This window comes from Syngnathus acus, chromosome 4 (assembly GCF_901709675.1).
Source record: "Syngnathus acus chromosome 4, fSynAcu1.2, whole genome shotgun sequence".
In the NCBI taxonomy this organism is placed as follows: Eukaryota; Metazoa; Chordata; class Actinopteri; order Syngnathiformes; family Syngnathidae; genus Syngnathus; species Syngnathus acus.
Window position 1 is genome coordinate 5,979,141 of NC_051090.1, and position 17,476 is coordinate 5,996,616.

General features: G+C 41.3%; 2 protein-coding genes across 2 annotated transcripts in view; both read left to right on the plus strand.

Moving 5' to 3' along the window:
- agbl4 (ATP/GTP binding protein-like 4) overlaps positions 1 to 17,476 on the plus strand; it is a 163,568-nt gene that overhangs the window by 116,141 nt on the left and 29,951 nt on the right. The gene's annotated exons all lie outside the window — the stretch shown is intronic.
- Positions 4,289 to 16,030, plus strand: bend5 (BEN domain containing 5). The gene is made up of 6 exons (XM_037250721.1): positions 4,289 to 4,614; positions 5,450 to 5,580; positions 6,084 to 6,549; positions 8,233 to 8,381; positions 10,941 to 11,154; positions 11,227 to 16,030. The coding sequence occupies exons 1-6, from the start codon at positions 4,431 to 4,433 to the stop codon at positions 11,421 to 11,423; spliced, it is 1,341 nt and encodes a 446-aa protein (XP_037106616.1). The 5' UTR covers positions 4,289 to 4,430; the 3' UTR covers positions 11,424 to 16,030.

Here is a 17,476-nt window from a genome sequence, read left to right on the forward strand (position 1 = left end):
GGCATGAGAAACCTTTAAAAAAATAATATATACATATATATTGTCAGAAAACTAGTCAGCCATGATTGGTTGTGCCCTGGCAACTGTTATGTTATTTTCAGTCAATAGCAAGTGGCAAAATGGCCGCCCCCTGAGATGATTAGAAACGGGTGGATTTTGCCTGCTTAATTCACATTCCACTAAACAAACATTAATCACAGCACGGTGTTTCGACTAGTTGGGCTGCGCGGAACATATTTGTACAAAGAAAAATTTAGAGTTGACTTGAAAAAGGATGTGCAATGAGTCCGTACACATTAAATGTCGGTCTTTTGAATCTTCATTGTTTTGAATCTCCATTGTTTACAGTTTACTAATTCGGGTCACGGAAGTGTTAAAAGGAGTTAACAACAGTAACAGTCTAAATCCTTAAAACTATTCAACCCAACTTTCATTGAACTCGTCCGCTCAGAATGCAAAGTCACTTTATTAATTATTTTCTGAAAAATGATGAATGACTTTAGATGTCTTCGACTTGGAAGGTTCCATTGTATGTTTGCTCATATATTGCTTGACCGACTTTGACTGCGCACTTTCTAAATTGCAATTTTGCAAGCCCAAAATCTACTTAGCAGAAAATAACACCGCACTGACAGCGAGGAGATCGATACGAGGCCGCAGCAGGAGCTTGAGCGGCCTTAATGAACCAAATTGACTGGCTCTGAAATATGATGAGTATTTCTTTGGTCGGTTTTCATGTTCCTTATGAAGATCAATGTCTCCCGGACAGATCGCTGCATGGCACGGCCGGTGTTGATACCCTTCTAAATAGTTAATGGGGCATTTATTTACAGCGAGGCACGCGCGTATCATTGTATGCCCCCCTCGTTCTCTCTGTCGTCGTCTCTTTTTCGGGCCCCTCCGGCATACCTTGCTGATTCTATGACACTAGGCTGTTCATTTCATGGGCTATCACCTTTTAAATTGGCGAATGCTGCCGTCACGCTTGATTAGAAATTCCTGCGGATCTAATTATGAGGCATAATAAGAAGAGGAATGCCTCCAGCAAAAATAGGAAAATGGCGTTCTCCCACTGTGTAAACAATGGTTATTGATCGAGGAATGGTTGATACCTAAGAAAAATCAAAATTCTGTCAAATCATATGGGGTACTGTCTCTGTGCTTTGAAAATGGATGCCGGTGATCGGGTTGATTGCGTCAACCCACCCACCCCCATCCATCCATCGTGTCACTTGTGTTTGTATTCAGCTGCTCAGGTCTCGGCGCGGCGCCGCCAATCGTCATCACGCGTGCACCTGGACCCGCATCTGTCCATCCTGCCGAGCTGCAGATTGGCACAGGTGCCGCGTCTCAATTGGTCGTCTGCACGCTGTTCAATTCATTTACCCCCACCCCGAGCACTAGCCCACTTTTTCCCCCCACCCAAATTTGCATGACCTCTATTTGTTTTCATCGACTTCCTACGCACACAACGGGGCTCGGAGTCATTTATTTAATCCCGACATCCATCTGTCCGTATGGCCGTCCGGTGGAACTCTTTGCGATTCCAAAAGCGACGCGGCAACGATGACGTGTGTTGCCGCAGTCTAATTCCATCATCAGCGTCATTACTGCTATTATCCCGTGTCTCCCTTTAATGCAGGCTAATGGATGACCAATTAAGATAGATGAGCCTGGCAGTGTGGAGTTAATAGCTAGGACATGATGTCTGGCTTCTGTCCTGACTCCCACAGTCTCTTTTTATGGCTCAACTGGCCCTATTGATTCTAGCCCCAAAAAATGTTAGCATTCTTGTTGTTGTCCCGTGCTAATATTGTGATTGTTGCTGTAAATGCCGTTTCAAATCGTCTTTTGTACCAACCCATAGCAATCCATCACTTCCTTAGTATGGAAGCTGTGTGGTACCCAAGCACAAGTTGGTCTCCTACTTTTAAAGTACACTTAAAAGACTTTTTAAGAAACTAAATGAACTCTAAATATTTAGAACGGCAGATGCCTTCGCTTTTAATTGCCATGCTTGATTATAGTAATCCATTTTGATTGCACCACAACATTGAAGGAGAAAAACGACTTTATAGTCCAAATACTTATTTCGGACAGGTTTGCTCTTTGTTCACAGTAAAAAAGAAAAAAGTGCAATTCAACTGTGAAAAAAAGTAATATATTAGTTAGGTTGTGTTACCATTATGTCTCCAAATCCAAAGAAAGCATTTTTACATTTTAGGGTCGATCCACAGTTTGATTACTCTTATTTTGCTAAAACTGAAAAATAGCTTTATTCGTAAATTCATTGGAATTCTTTGCTGTTTTCAATTTTTTAAATAACAGTGCCCAAATCTCAGACAATATCCAAACAACTGCAGGAGGTGAATTATACTTGCTACTACTCTAAATTAGAATTGTTTGGCCTTGGCCAAGGTCTGCACTTCACTTGCCATTCTTTTCCTTTTTTTAATGTGTGTGCCACTTGAAAAAGCATCGTTTTGAGTTTAATTTACATCAAGTGCTTGAACTACTTGTAATGATGCGAAAACCATCAAATCTTTTGACTTGTTTATAGATATGTACTCTTCAAAGTACAAAATGAACACGCGTCTATTGCGTTAACTAAATCGATTTTCTTTCATAGAAATAAAACCACAAGTGATGTGATATTTGCTTTCTATGTGACACCAAGCCAGAAAAGGCTGACATGGAATTCAGACAGAGACATCTTTTTATTGTCTCCAGGAAGTTGTCCATTATCTTTACCGCACCCAAATGGACCCTGAAATGTATTTATATTGGAGAAAGTGCTTTGGAATTGTATTAAACCTCCGAAGGCAGCAGAAATAATATAATGTGAGCCATTGAAAAGAAATGCCCTTCCTCTCGTCTTGCCTCAGTAGCTTTGTGTTGACAAGTCCAGCAGCCCGAAGGACAGTACGGAACACAAGTTTAGATTAACAGTAATTTTCTGTTTTATTTGTTAAGAGGTTGCCCAAATCCCTTTGTTTATCCGTTTTGCTATAATAGCCTTTGAACCTGTGCTGGAGTCGCGGTCCGAGCGGCTGATCTATTGGCTACGCAAGCGGTCAGAGATAAATGAAAATGTCACACATTGAAACACTGTTGAGTGTTCAGTTTAGAGCCAAACTTCAACTCAGCAAAAGCCTTGATAGCAAAAAAAAAAAAAAAGTGTGAGCCGCTGTTGGATCCTTTTCTCTTTTTAAAACGTCCTCGTCCATCATACAATAATCAGACGGCACAATGAGCGAACACTACGGGCACGTTTAAAAACGAGACTTAACTAAATGCCCGGGAATTTCCAAATAACATACCAGAAGAAGACACAAAGGCTCCATAAAATTTCTGCATCAATTTATTTCCAATTAAAGCAGCCGAAGCGGAACAAAACGGTTTGTTTCGGTTAACTATTGTGCTTCATTGTGAGCCGGACGTTCATGTCCTCTCGGATGAGAATAGCGTGCCTGCTGGCCTTTCTGCTTTGGAACAAATAAGTCATCAACCAGGGAACACATGATGTAGGTCAATGAAATTTGATCAGACGTGTTATAATGTTGTCTTTGAAACTTCTTGAAAAATTGACAAAAAACAGAAGAGAAGTAATGATTGTTTGGAAGATACAGTGGAACTTTAAAGGTCACAAAGTTGCATTTCAAAATGTTTTTGGAATAGAAAATATTGGAAAAGGATATCAAACTGTCAGTCTTAAAACTTTGATTAAAAAAGTTTGGTCCATAGTTGAGCAAACATTTGATGAGTGATATGTGGTGGGCTTTATTTGCTATTGTGTACCACGTGCACACACTATTTGACAAGTATAAGAAGTGTAGTGTATGAAGTACTGCATGCATGAGTGAAAATGTTTTATTGACTTCACTGGAGTTAACATTTCCAAGTAGAAGCCGTTTGCCTCATTCAATTCCCTTGCTCTGCTCCTGGTTGTCATGGAAACAGAAGTCATACTGTCTATTGGGCTAATAGTATATGTATATGTTAACAGTCACCTCACTTGCATCAAAATAGGCTAATTTCAGCAAAACAAGAAATAGAATTAGGGTATATAAACTGTGTAAACTACCGTGATACCTTGACCTAAGAGTGACTCGTTTTTCAATATAGTATTTATTTATTTATATTAGATATTAATTCTTCCAAAAAAGAAACTTTTTTTTTTTTTTGTACATACAAAATAAGAAAATCACAAACTGTGCTTACTTTTTCTTTTTTTTTTTTGGCACTCCAATTATATTTGAGGAAAATGTTTTGTTTGTTAGTTATGCCTTGATGATGTGGACCAGACAAAAGCAATCAAGCGCCGATATGATCCACAACCTTCCCTATGTGTATATTTTTTATACTTTGTGAAGCGAAAGGGAAAGCAAGTCAACCGTATGTAAAAGTACACAATCGGGGAAAGGAAAATAATGTATGCTTTTGTTCGATTCTTCGGAGACGATATATGTTGCGCGATGCCCGTTTCAAGCATCCAAGATTTCAGCCCGGAGCACGGAGCCGATTTCGATCATCAGAAGGTGTATGTGGTGCGCAGGACTCAAGAGAATGGGAGCGCAGGCCAACCGTGCGAAGCTCACATCATTGCCCTTGCAGGTAAGTTGCTCATTTCTTCATGTCATTTACCGAAATCCAAGTTTTCCTCACAGACTTTGACGTATGTCAAACACTGCTATGTCATGTGTCAAGTTATTTACTGCGATCTGACATCATCAGCTGAGCTCCAATCGCTGCAGTAAGGTCCCGGCTAGCTAGGACATACTAGCTAACAACTTTGCTACGAGTGTCCTTATGTGTTTACACTTACGGAAAGGTTGCCGTTGTTTGGACGATCGGCGTGTAACGTTAGCCTGCAACGTCGCTTGTTTACAACATCAAGCTAACGCTTGTTAGCTCGTCTGTGTGCCCCGGTTAGCATGCTATGTTAGCTGTCTGCACACGTAGAGCTGTCAGAAGATCGTAACAACATAGAAAACGACGCTTGATGTTTATTATTATATTTTATTATGTTTATTATTTTTTAAAATTGATATCCTCTACCCGACGACTTTGGTGCGTTAAAAGCTATCGGTTTGACTTTTGTGTGTGTCAAAGAAGATGCGCCGCTGCGGTGTCTTTCCAGACAATCCGCAGACATGTCAGCAACGTGACAGCGCATTTTTATTCATTTTTTGGATAAATATATGACACGTCTAACTCGCTAACTTACTGACTGGTCGTTTTGTCTAACATAGCTAATCCCTGTTTGTGAGCTGTCTGGGCTGTGACATCCATCCGGCGAACGCTTTCCACTGCAGTTAAAAGCTGCTCTTTGATTGTATCTCAATGAAGTTTGTTTTTTTTGTTTTTCCCCGTCGTGTTTAAGTAAATGCAATCTAATGAGAAGACCTGATCAGAAAGAAACTTGATGAATGTGTCTTGAACTTTGCAGATGCTGTAGAGGAGTTTGAAGACTTTATAATGCAAAAGAAGATGAAAATTCCTAAAATGTCCCTCGAGAATTCCGGAAATTTAATTGAGAACAGTTTTGGAAGGGATAGGCTGCCTCTCAGGCATAAAAAGGTAAGAATTACAGTTCATGATGTTTTGAGCATACAGACTATTTTAATGGATAGGAAAAAGAGTTGACCACTTTATAAACAACAATGATGCACATGTCAACATTTGCTGCTGGTCCATGAATCAATTTACTATTTGTAGAATGCAAAGAATTATCCCAAAACTGTGTAAACGCCGACGGACGTGACATATTTGTATGTATTGGGCTTCCACCCAAAATCCCTCGCTCTATTTTTACCATATGGTGGATTAACACAAATTCCAGCACTCTGGACAGATGCCCTTTTGCAGACAAATCCTCTGAGCGGCTCATCGGGAACTCTGTAACTCCACTTTAGTTCTTCGTGAGATTTCCACAGTCTTCCAAAAAAAAAAAAAGCACATGGTGGGCATTTCCCCATGTTAGGTCCTTTCAGGTTTTAGACCTTTGAGGGCCGGAATTGACAAATGATTTGTGTTTTATGAGAATCTGACCTTTAATATTGTCAAATGTTTTCCCTCCAAAGGCTTTATCGCAAGACCATGGTCGCCCCATTTCAAACTCCTCCAAAAGTTTGGCAGCAGTAGTGGCTCGCCTCGAAAGAAACGCAGCCAGCTCCTGCATGGAAGGCGAAGAGGATCTAGATGAGGATCGACTGGCTGAGGAGGGAGAGGATGCCGATGATGAAGACGAAGACATGGAAGCAGAACAACTCCAGAAGGAGCATCAACAGCAGCAGCAACATCTCCAGGTGGACACGGATGCGGCCGCGGCGGTGGTTCCTCGCGTCCTTTACGACGAGCTGGTCGACAGCTACAGGCAACAGGAGGACGAGATGAGGAGGCTGCAGCAGGAGCTGGAAAGAACACGCCGGCAGTTGGTGCAACAGACAAAGAAACTCAAGGAATACGGCAGCCTGCTGACTGAAGTCAAAGAACTCAGGGACTTCAATCGCCGGCTGCAGGACGTGCTCCTCATGAGGCTGGGCAGTGGTAAGGCAACACCGATGCACAAACATAACTACTTTTGCTACTCTTTTGTTTTGACCAGGACTAATGTATAAAAAGTCGACACACCCCTGTTCAAAACAAGGTGTTTGGTGTATTGAAAAAATTAGACCAAGATAAATTATTTTAAAACTTTTCCACTGTTAAAACCTGGACAACTCAATTGGAGAGAGAAAAAATTGAGAGGGGAAATAAAAATAACTCTTGTGTTTGAGGCAGCACACATCTGGCACCCGTTAACAAAACCTCTGTTTCATCGGACCATGACAGATGCATGTATGAAATTTCATGTATGTGTAAGATAAGGCTTCAGTCTTCCAATGTGAGCTCCTAGCCCAGACATATGGAGCTGAATGAGAGATTCTTCTCAAGTACTTGTTGCCTGCCACATGTTCCTGTAGCTCCTTTAACGTTGCCAGCCTTCCTGAACAGTCCTTTCAGCCATTTTGAGAAGGACGGTCCATTTCTTGGTAATGTCACTGTTGTGCCATATTTTCCTCCACTTGGTGATTACTTTTATTTTTGTTCGTGGTATATTTCATATTTCAAATCCCCCCATAGAGACAGGATGCCCATTTTTGCGCTTGGAGAGCCAGCATCACTTTTGTGTGACACAATAGTGCTCGAAAGCAACTCCGAACTCTGCTCCCGCAGCAATTGTATTTATTCTCAAAAAGGAAGTTGGGGTGTGCAGAACACGTCTTTATCTCGTGAAAGCTTCAGCTGGGGTCGCCACTGCAAACTGCTTTCCACGAGTTGCAGAGGTGGTCTTATCTCTTTATCTTCACAACGGTCAGCTAGCAGATGTTTACACTCCCCGGTGGATCACAACTCAAGTTTACAGCAAGCGCAGGCAGAATTAACAGTTCTAAGTCAGCACTTCAAAAATAATCATATCATAAAATTCATCAAAATAAGTTGTCAACCCTATGAACTGACCTTTTATTTTTTTACATCAAAAGTCGAGCGTCCGCAGCACTTAATGAAATTAAAACGAATGCAATTTGCAGCTGTTAAATTTTTAAACAATTTTTACGCATCGTCTTACACGCTGTGAAAAATTAATGCAAAAGAATCGCTTTATAACCAAACAGAGTTCAGTTCCCTCCTGTAAAGAGTTATTTAATGTGCTTGTGATAGATTTGACAATGACAAATTGCAATAATAAAATACTGCTGAATTTAGTCGCTCGATTTCCCACAGTAATTTTGAAGACACAGTTAAATCTCATGCAGTTATTCCAACAATGGGATTATAATTCTGCAAATGATTATGGATAGATCCAGCACAGCCATAAATTCAGTCCTGGAATTTGAGTGGGCGAGTGTTTGCAAGTTCAGCAATGTGCAGAAAGCACTTTAGCCAGACGCCCATCAGTGTAACTTCATCTGTCGATTTAGACAGGGAAGCCCGCTCACTGGTTGGACTATCTAATGGACAGGCAAGAGAGAGATTAGAACACCATCGGGTGTCTTTGTACACAGGATGGGAGTGCACTGCCTGATATTAAAACACATCGGCTACGTCGGAGCTTAACGTAGGCGGCCGGCCGGCAAGCCAGCTTAACCGCTGGGGTAAAATAACCTCCTGTCCCCGGGTTCAGACAAGCATGTGGGCACTCCTTCAGTATCTCAAACCTGGTGTCTTTTTCAAATATTTCCTCTCTAGAGCCTATGCATGACAATGGCACTCAGACAATCAAGGCTGAGGTGGTTGAACCCATTGTTGAGACCCAGGAAACATTCAAAGAAGAAGCCAACACCAGTTCCAGCTACTCACCATCTCCCCGAACGGTCTACACGTGCAACGATGGCAAGGTGGGCTTCTTCGAACTTGCTCTGGATAACTGCCTCTGTTTTTATCTACTTATTTAACGTCAAGGAATGGACTGACAAAACCTAACAGGATATTTTTATCCTCCGCCGAAACGGACTCGCTCAAACGTAACTAAAAATCCTCTCAACTCAACCTGGAGGCGACAATCATATTTAACAGCTCTCTCCAGATTGAGGAAAGCGGCGGAATTTTACGACTCTTCTCAGACAGTGGAGTGTTCAAGAGATTTGTTCTTGAGCTCGGTTCAACACTTCAATATGGTTAATAATGCATCAAAATAACAAATGACATGAGGACAGACCAAGAAAATCTCTGGCTCTCTGCAATTCAGTGGAGCGCACCGGTAACAGAAAACCTCAGCTCAGTCCCTTCGCCTGTCCGGCTCTGTCAGGTAAACAAGGTTGAGAAGAGTGTTATTGTTCCTGCAGGCCCGGCCAGCATCATCAGTGGTTATTAGCCAGTTAGGGTTGCCCGTACGTATTGCAACCAGCAAGTCTCCGTTGACAGGGGTGCAATTGGTACGACAAGCTTTGGGACTTGTGGGCACCTGAGGCGTGAAGAACTCTTGCAAATGAGAAGCCTCCTTACATCAGGGACCCCGTCTTAATTATTTGCACCAGAGAAATTCAGAGTGACTGACAGCTTAGCCGCAGCGAAAGTGTCGGACCGGCGAGAAGGAAGGACGTCGAGAAAATAAATCTAAGGAACTTGAAGTGAGATTGAAAACAAATCTCGCCCGACTGAAGGGCAGAAGAAACGAATCTGGCCCGCGGCCTAAAGCACATTAGCCACAGGGGGGAAAATCCTTTTGGACTCCGGCCTAAAGACTTTAGAGTGATACGAGAGCTGAGAGAAAGCAAGTCAGATGCGACTCCTGCTGCTTCTGCCCACCGAAAAGACGAGGGCCGACCGCCTGGCTGCCAATCGACTCGCCGTGCTTATGCAACAGCCTGTGGAGAGAGATACATGCGAAGTTCACGCTGGGAGTAATCCAACCAACGAGCAGCCAGTGGCTTGAGCTTACTTGAGAATCTTAGTCGGCAAAAGTGGTGCTTCTCGGGATTAGCTGTGTTGTTTAAGTAAGAGCCGGTTAAGATGTCTGCTAGCGCTGTTGCCTACCCTGTCCTTTGGCTGGATTAGATTGGAGCCACCTAACCTCGAGGTCACAATTGACTAGGATAGCAAGTACCGTTTTTTTCCGTGTATAATGCGCAAAATTTAACTAATTTATTGTCCTAAAATCTGGGGTGCGCATTATACATGGGTACAAATTTTTTTAAATTTTTTTTTTTTAAATTTTTTTTTTTTTTTTTTTTTTTTTAAGAAAATCATGGTACAACAAAACCAACAACAGGACTGACCGACAATAGTGTGTTTGTACTGTGCTCTGGTCATTTCGTCAAAGAAGGGATAATAGTCCTCTTCTCTTCTTGACTGACAATGAATGTGATAGTTTAATACAATCAGCAAATAACAAAATGCGTATTACAGGTAATATTTTATTTCACAACACTTTGCCATGTTCCTTTCGTCTCTGCTGTTCACTTCAAACACGCTCCATACGAACGCAATGCTCTCGTATCAGACGCTTGCTCGATCACCTGCTCGTTTGCTGTCACAATGTACCCTACACAAATCCGAAACATTTGTTGCGGCTCCGAGTCACGACGAGGGGCAAGTTTTGGTTTCCAAGGGTGTTTTTATTCCTCTTCAACGTCTCTCCCATACAGAGCCGCCTTTTTCACATGTCCGCACGTCACTTTCCTCTCTTTTCATCTGATTGCGGTGGTGCCTTTATGGGCAGTCGGAGAAATCAACGCCAACAAAAGAAAATACATCCAGCCTAGTTAAGACCATACCAAAGACTATAAAAATGGGACCCATTGCCTCCCTGCGTGTGTGACGATCATTGGGACTTAAAAAAAAAAAAAAAAAAAAAAAAAAAAAAAAAAAAATTGGGTGCGTATTATACATGGGTACAGGCTTTTTTCCAGCATCCACATGCCATTTTTAGGGTGCGTATTATACATGGGGGCGCATTATACACGGAAAAAAACGGTAGATGTTGCTAAAAAGCAGGTTCAATAACTTTAACAACACATTGCTGGCAGCAAGTTTCAAAACGGCGTAGTTTTGTCTTCCTTCATTTTGTTCCCTTGTGTTTTTGTTGTAACCTCTAATCATGAAGCCATTTTCAGTCAATCCTATTTTGCTGGAAAAAGTTACGAAATGGAATATTAAGAAAATGACTTCAAACTGGTTTGACTGATGGTAAGGTAGCATCTCTTATTATTATAAACGACAGTAATCAAAACAATTTGAAATGGGCTTGGAGACAACAAATGACAAACAATTCAAACGAGTTGAAAACAACACAGTAATTTTCGTGATGATTTGAAAAATTCTATTTTCCACCAAAATGCCCTTTTCAGTCATGGCACAATTTTAAAGTGGCGTTTATTTAACCACAGCAGGATGTACCAGCTGTTACTTGCATGTATGTTTCTATATTTTATTTTAATTTGTTATACGACACGTAGGTTCACCTTGGTGGCGGCATCTGGGTGGAGGAGGAGAAGTGGCACCAATTACAGCGTACCCAAGGAGACTCCAAGTTCACAAAGAACTTGGCCGTCATGATCTGGGGCACAGAAACCCTCAAAAACCGAAGCGTCACTGGGGTGGCTACCAAAAAGAAAAAAGACGCCCTTCCCAAACCTCCACTCTCACCAAGCAAGTTAAAAATCGTCCGAGGTAAGAAGCTTAGACCGCTCGACCACATCGGACGGTTCTTCTAACCCATTCGCACTTTTGTCTTGACCGCAGAGTGTCTGTACGACCGAGTGTCCCAAGAGACGGCAAACAGTGCCGAAATCACGCAAAGATTGTCCAAAGTGAACAAATACATTTGTGAGAAGATCATGGACATCAACAAGTCCATCAAGAACGAGGAGCGGCGAGAATCCAAGCTGCTCATCAGACAGACAGTCAAGATGGAGAATTTTACCTATGATGGCATATAGTGGTCAAGCCAGCTTGATTTCGCGGAACCCCTATTCCTACGACTCATCTGATTGGTTGTGGCCCCTTTTTAAAACCAGCACCCCCCCTGACAGTTAGTCCATTGAGTTCCAGACAGCTTTACTCACCAGCCAGACAGGAACAAGAATAAGTGTTTTTTAACGAAGCTTTACTTTTGGGGTCAGTACGAGAAACTGCTGGCCTTGGTGTGTGTGTGCGCGTGAACAGATTGTGAAATTGATTTATTGTTCTGCGTCAGAACATCACTCTGAGTCCTTTAAGCTTTTAAAAAGTAAAAGAGGACTTCCCCGGATTAAAGTCTTCAGTCGCCGTGCAGTGAGAAAGTAGTGTCTAATGAATGAGTCTTAATTTTGTAAAAGACATGCGAGATTGCAACGGTCAGTTGCTGTGAGAGATTTTTGTGGTCGTGGCGTTTTAAGTCAATCGCCAGAATTGAGTCGAACTTGTTCAAATGGTCCTTGATGGGGGATTTTCTGAAAGAAATGTACTGAGGGGTTTTATGAAAAGAAATGAAACAAAAAATTTGCTGACTCAAATAGACAATCTAAAAATAGTGGATCATCTTAATTTTGACCTAATTAAAGCCTCCCCCTGACACAATTTTGACAGTTGTATGGAACAAAATGAAAACGTGCAGAGTAGGACTGCTCAATTAATCGAATTTTAATCGTGATTACGATTATGGCTCCAGACAATCTCAAAATTCATATAATCGTGGAAAAATTATTATTAGGTGTTTCCGTTCTGAGACGGACTGGTTTATTCTGATTGTACAGTGACCAATCTCTATGAATACGATTTCCTGAGGCGTGTTTGTCATTGGTACACACTGGAACTGTTGAACAGTGGAGCAGGAAAGGCCTTAAATGGATTTTGCCAATCACCAAGGGCACGTGGTGCCCCTTGTCTTTTCTAGTGAGCTGCGATTGTAGTCCAAGCTGAAGTCTCGAGACTTGACGTGCACTTTGCTGTGGGAATGTAAGAGTCGGCCATCGGTACCGTTGCGAGCGTCAGTGGAGTCGAGCCGGATCATCAGTAGGGGTCGTAGTTCAGGTCTTGAGCAAGAAAGTGTGGGTAAAGCTGTCTGAGACGTGACTCTTGGTGATTTTTTTGTTTGAAGTCCACAATTAGAAATGCCATTGGTGAAACTAAATATGGCCACCCGAGGGACATTTTGTCCTTTGTTCGTTTTTGTCTTGTTTCATCCCACAAGGTTTTCCATGGCTATGAAACAAAGTCTTAGAGATTGAAATCTCAAGTGTGAGCCAACAGAGGCAAAACTGTGAATCTGCTGCAGAGCTGCCTGTCAAGCCTTCGCTTCTCTTCACACTTCTACATTTGTTGCCAGTTGCTTTTTATCACTCTCTTTTTTTTTTTCCCTCCCCAAAGTTTAGTTCAGCCTTTTTGTTGAGCTACCTTATGTTGTTGAGAGATTGTCGTCTTTTGTTTTCCAGTTTGGTTGTACATGTTCTAAACAACTATCTAATTGATGTCATAATCATATATGTTTCTTTTTTTATATTCGTTATGAGCGTTTGTTGTTTTTCATACAACTTGTTGGCTTTAAAGTGTGATGAAGAGCCCTGAAAGAGAAAAAAAAAATCTTCCGAGCCAAAGTGATCAGTGATGCAAAGCTGGAGGTATTATTAGAGAAGTGTTGCGCCTCACTCTGAATATCAACTTGTTCGTCAAACTTGTTAGTTTGACAAATCATTGACATCAAATGCACTTTAAACGTCAACTTGTCAATCTTAAAAAAAAAAAGCCTCTTTGGGATGTTAGTCTTTATTTCTTATCAAAATACTAAATTAAGGCCAAACAATCATTCTATTAACATGATGCACCTTAAAATGTTTTGTTTTGTGAGCGGCAGGGTGTGTTCTTGACATGCCGATGCTGAGCAGTAAACTTGAGAGATTTGTGACTCAAAAGCTTTGTTACATTACTATAACTGGAGTTTAATGTCGGTCATGTTTAGGTATTATGTCTTTGTTTCTACGTAAATGGTCTACGTGAGCCAAAGTTTTGAATGCGAAAAACAAACGGGATGCTGACTGAACGATCAGTGTGGTTTGCACATTCAAAAAGACAATAACAAGAGGCCCATCCCAATTTAGTAGAACCAAGGTTGAGTTTCTAGTGGTTCTTCCATTTGCATAGGGTGTCCCCAGTACAAAAATACTATATATAGACTTTCATGAAGAAACGACATCATATCGAATCGTAATCCCGCTAATCGTTCCGCTGCAGAATGTACATTCCTTGAATCGTATTGCATCCCATTCATCGAGATCCGCATCGGATTGCCTTTTATCGCACCCCTATTAATTTGAATTCCGCAGTTCAACTGCAGGGCCCCAATTGAAACTTTTCTTACTTCTTTCCCAACCAAAACAGAAGCACTGAGCTCAGTCCCACTGTGTTGTAAATATGTTCAACGTAATTACGCTAATATTGGGGAAAAAAAAGACCCGCCCCCTTTAGAGGCTACAATTCTAGCAAATGCGATTCAGATATTCCAGTAATGACCTCATGTATCGTTCATTTCTCTGTTGTTTGATGCCAAAAGGGGCCGGGGTAAAGACAATGCTTAAAAAAAAAAAAAAAAGTGTCAACTTTCGATAGGCTGGTTCCCTTTTTAGTCTTTGGACTTGTACACTGAGGTACTTAATGCTGATTCAGCTTAATCAGCATCTTTGTAACAACTGGACGAATAGTGTATAGCCAAGCCGGGCAGCGCCGGACAAAAAAGGAAGTTGAACCTCACCAGCTGTGATTTTCTTTCTGTGCCACCTCCAGTTGCTGGCATGAAAGCCAACTGTTGTTTCAAAATGCACAGAGATCAAGATGGGGCTTGCCGAGGTCTTTATCGGGAGCGCTCGCTGTACATAGGACGTTAATGTTTGAGTCTCAGAGACAATACTGGGAGGAACACGTTGTTTGTTCTCTATTTTTTGATTACAGTATCAGTAACTTTGTATACAATCCACAAACCGGTTCTACTTCATCCAACTTTCACCGCCCTACCTCATTGTTACTCTGGTGTTTGTTTGTCAGTAAGATCTCTGTGTATAGTCAAAAGAAAATCTATAGTAAAGTTATACCTGGTTGCGCAACATGTACAGAATATCTAAATATATATATATACAGTATCTATCTCTTCTTAAACACCTCGATTCACAATATCATTCTCGGAAAAGGGATGTTTGTTGAGCTGCTTGGCGGAGGAGGCAGCTGTGCGTCGTCGAGGGACCGCGCCCGTCTTGTAATCTGCTCTTGGCTAACGTCGTGCAGTCGCTCCCGTGTTCGTGTTTTGTGTCTGTGTTGCGTTTGGAGATTTTTACTGGTTGACGGTGCTACCAGCAAACCGTTCTATACGGACCTCAAATGGTGCTGTTTTTTTTCTATGTTTGCAACCCTCACAGGGGGGGAGGGGGGTATATTCAGGCGCGCCGACCACACCGCTAGTCCCTCAACGTTTTGGTGAAAGCAATCGCAAAAATGCTAAAACCTTTGCTGTTAATGTGTCGCTCGCGTACGTGCTATCCGCCCAAATATTGTTCTCTACTTAGTTACGAGTACCTCAGAACCTGTTGACTTTTAAAAAGGACGCTTTCAACGCCTGTTTGCTGCCAACGTGTGTTTATGTCATGTTAAAGGAGGAAATCTGGCTTTGTGTTTGTTGTATTAATTGCAGAACTTGACAGAAAATGGATTCCACTGACTGGTTTGCGTTCACGACTTAAAAAGCTGAATATTTACGATCCAAGTGGCTCTTTGTGGCTTTTTCTTTGTGTGCGTGTTCCTGGTACCTGCTTTCAAATCTTTTTCAGTATCAATGTAGCAGACAATGTTTTCAGACTGTGACCCACACCATACATAAATATGCATTCGGGTTTTGTTTTGGGAGATTTTCTAATACAAAGTTAGTTTGTAATCGTTTTTGTTCCAACTCGGGATGGGCATTTGACTGCGTTTCCTTGATCAACCATGGGAGAAATTAACCAGAAATGAATGGATTCTTATTTTTAATGGGTTGGAGAAATCTTTCTCAACAAAATTCTTATGATTGTAATTGATTATTCGCCACTTCCATAGTTCCAACAAGAATTGATCAGTATGTTCATTCATTTTTTGCAGCTCTTAAGCCATCCACTGGACTGTTTTGTTGATTATTTTTGATAATCTCTTCAACCTAAAGTGACATTTATTGTCATGGCAACTTCTTTAACCAACATCATTGTCGTGACTGAATTGAACTATGCTGGGTTGAAGTGCATTGTCATGCTCATTAGGGAAAGACGGGATAATTCATGTACGCTGTTTCTAGTCTGTTGGTACGATAATGTGAAAGACCGTCTCGTGATTTCAGTCAACACTCCCACAACCCGCTTTTGTCTCCCTGAGGCAAACGACGATCTCGACTAGGCAATAGTGTGTATGTATGTCCTCGCTCAACCGGCCACACCTCTGCTACGCTGGCACGATGCTTAGCATCCTCTTATTGTGTCTCTTGCTGCATTCAGGAACATGTGTTTCATGTAGAAAGAATAAAACAAAATAAAAGCAGACTTTTATTCTATCAGCACTAATCTTGTGTTAGCTTTTTTTGTCTTTTCATTTGCTGATTGTTTGTTTTGACTCGTGTTGGAAACTGATCTACTGCATTTATTTTAGTTCTTTAAATGGGGGGTTGACAGATTTACATCTTTTTAATTAAAAACTTGCTTTTTACTTGGCAAAGCAATTTTGAAAGTGCAGGTGAACCTTGAGTCTTTGTGATTAAAAAAAAAAGTATCGCAAATTAGGTGAAGTAGCTCACTCAGCGCTAGATCCCAAAGTGAGTGGTTATTTATACCCACTGAAATAAATATAAATGACTAATAAAATGGATGAATGAGTATGAAACATCACTTTTACCTTTTATTGAACACAATATCAGCATTTTAGCCAAATCAACTCTTGATCCCTATGACCAACAGCCTTATTTGATAAATACATAAGTCAGTCATTAATTCTACAAAGACCAAATGGATTTTCTTAAATTAGGGTGAAATTTTGTTGAAAACTGGAGCACACCAAAAATTATTTTTGCTATTTGCATTTAGGTCAGTTTTCAAAGTAGCAAATATGATGCATGCAATTAATGACACTTGATTCTGCTATCGCTTTACAACACACACTCATTTAACTTTGGGCCAACAGAAATACTGTTTTCTGACTTTTTCCAGCACATCAGGTTTTTGATATTTTTCAGTTTGACATATAAAAGCTTGCGCAATATAGATTTTACCATGTGTTGTAATTTATAGCGATGACGTTTCAGAAAAAAACTCCACCTGTTGCTGTTAAAACAATTGTTGACCAGTGTAATATTTACAGACGATAATGTTAATGTAATATATTAAATCAATGATTTTGTTGGTACTCCCCAAAAATAAATCTGTGATCCTTACCATTGCACTTTTTGGCCCCAAGTAGACTTCCTCCATGAATAGATCAAAGTGTGCTGCTCTTGCACACGGCTGCATTTCCATATATTATTGCGCGTGTAAGCAAGTGTAGCACGCGGCCAGCCTTCTCGCACACCCCGAGGGGACTTGTCAATGTCACTATGGCTAAAGCCTGCCACATGCCTCTTAATGTATTGCCGCCCGGCATTATTGGCAGCACGGTGATTCAGTGGAGGTGATGATGGATTAGTGCTGTGGCGGAGATACTGGGCTGGGCTCTGCAGCCTCGCTGTCTGACGCATAAGCGCGGCGGTGGCGGCGGCCCTGCGCCGCAGTCAGCTAGGGGAACATTGTATTTTTGTCACACGTACAACCTAATGAATATGGACATTTTGCTGATTTTATGGAGCTTCTCCGATTCGTCTTACCCGGCTTGTCAAGTCGCTGTGACATTGAAACCGTTTGGAATGCATCTTTTGAAAACTTAAATGATGTCACAATGACATATAATTAAAAATATGAAATGTGTCTCTTGGGCACAAAAGTTTGCACACTATTCCCTTAGTTGTTGCTCTCCATTA

Coding starts and splice junctions, on each gene's coding strand:
- bend5 (XM_037250721.1), top strand. CDS start 4,431: ATGTATGCTTTTGTTCGATTCTTCGGAGACGATATATGTTGCGCGATG. Junction 4,615..5,449: donor TCACATCATTGCCCTTGCAG/GTAAGTTGCTCA, acceptor TGAACTTTGCAG/ATGCTGTAGAGGAGTTTGAA. Junction 6,550..8,232: donor CCTCATGAGGCTGGGCAGTG/GTAAGGCAACAC, acceptor TTTCCTCTCTAG/AGCCTATGCATGACAATGGC.